Source organism: Microchirus variegatus (assembly GCF_963457635.1).
Source record: "Microchirus variegatus genome assembly, chromosome: 3".
Lineage (NCBI taxonomy): Eukaryota > Metazoa > Chordata > Actinopteri > Pleuronectiformes > Soleidae > Microchirus > Microchirus variegatus.
In genome coordinates, this window is record NC_139804.1 from 947,501 (window position 1) to 948,362 (window position 862).

The window sequence follows — 862 nt, forward strand, 5'->3', positions numbered from 1 at the left end:
CACACTGTAAGTTAGTGAGAAATGGTTTGAATATGAATGAATATCGTTAGCAGTGCTTTAGCGGCAGAAGTTACATACTGGTGCTTTAAAGAAGCTCATGACTGAAGTTATTTTGTCAGATTGTTGTGATTATAGTACGATGACGCCATGAATGTTTGTGTTTGCCGTGACAGGATGAATCCAGAATCAAGGCCACGGTTCTGGAAGTGAAGACCGTGGATCATAGAGATTACAGTAAGAGGCTGATCATGAACATCAGGAAACTGGCGTCTCAGTAGAAACCTGACGTGGAATCATCTGTGGACCGACGTCTCCTGAAGCTTCTGTTAGTGTGTGTGTGTGTTTGAGTGTGTGAGTGAGTTAATGTGTGAATGAATAGTCTACTATTATTTTCTTTGTAAAATAATGATTTGTGTCGTCAGTGATGGTGAAATACAGAGAAGCAGCATTTTGTGCACTTGTTTGAGACGGTGGTTGGACGGCGGTTGGACGTCTGTCTCTCACACACTTGTAAACATAAGCACGTAAACATCATTCACTATTTAAGTAACGACGTGGTGTTTTTTTCTCTTGGTTTTGTTTCTTCTTTTTCTTTCATAGTGAAAATAAAATAGTTTAACCAGTTTTTTTTGATGACAGATGTGGAGACGCAGCGTCTCTGTTACATTCATTCACACAAAGGTTCATAATGTTGTTTATTCTTTGTTAAAACACAAAATACACGTTTAAAATTTTCTGTAAAATGATTTAAAAACGTCTCTGAAATAAATGTATCGTTAAACATGACAGAGATCTGATGAGACTATTGGTATTATTTTAATGTTTATTTATTTGCACAATTGAGATAAAAAATGACCTCTAC

General features: G+C 36.5%; 1 protein-coding gene across 1 annotated transcript in view; it reads left to right on the forward strand.

The window, feature by feature from the left end:
* The window catches only part of rpa1 (replication protein A1), a gene marked incomplete at both ends in the record, with an annotated part of 30,068 nt that extends 29,790 nt beyond the window's left edge, over nt 1-278 (forward strand). The window contains one exon of the mRNA XM_083886387.1: nt 174-278. Coding sequence (XP_083742513.1) covers nt 174-278 — 105 coding nt within the window. The remainder of the gene's footprint in view (nt 1-173) is intronic.
* Nucleotides 279-862: the final 584 nt, after the last annotated feature.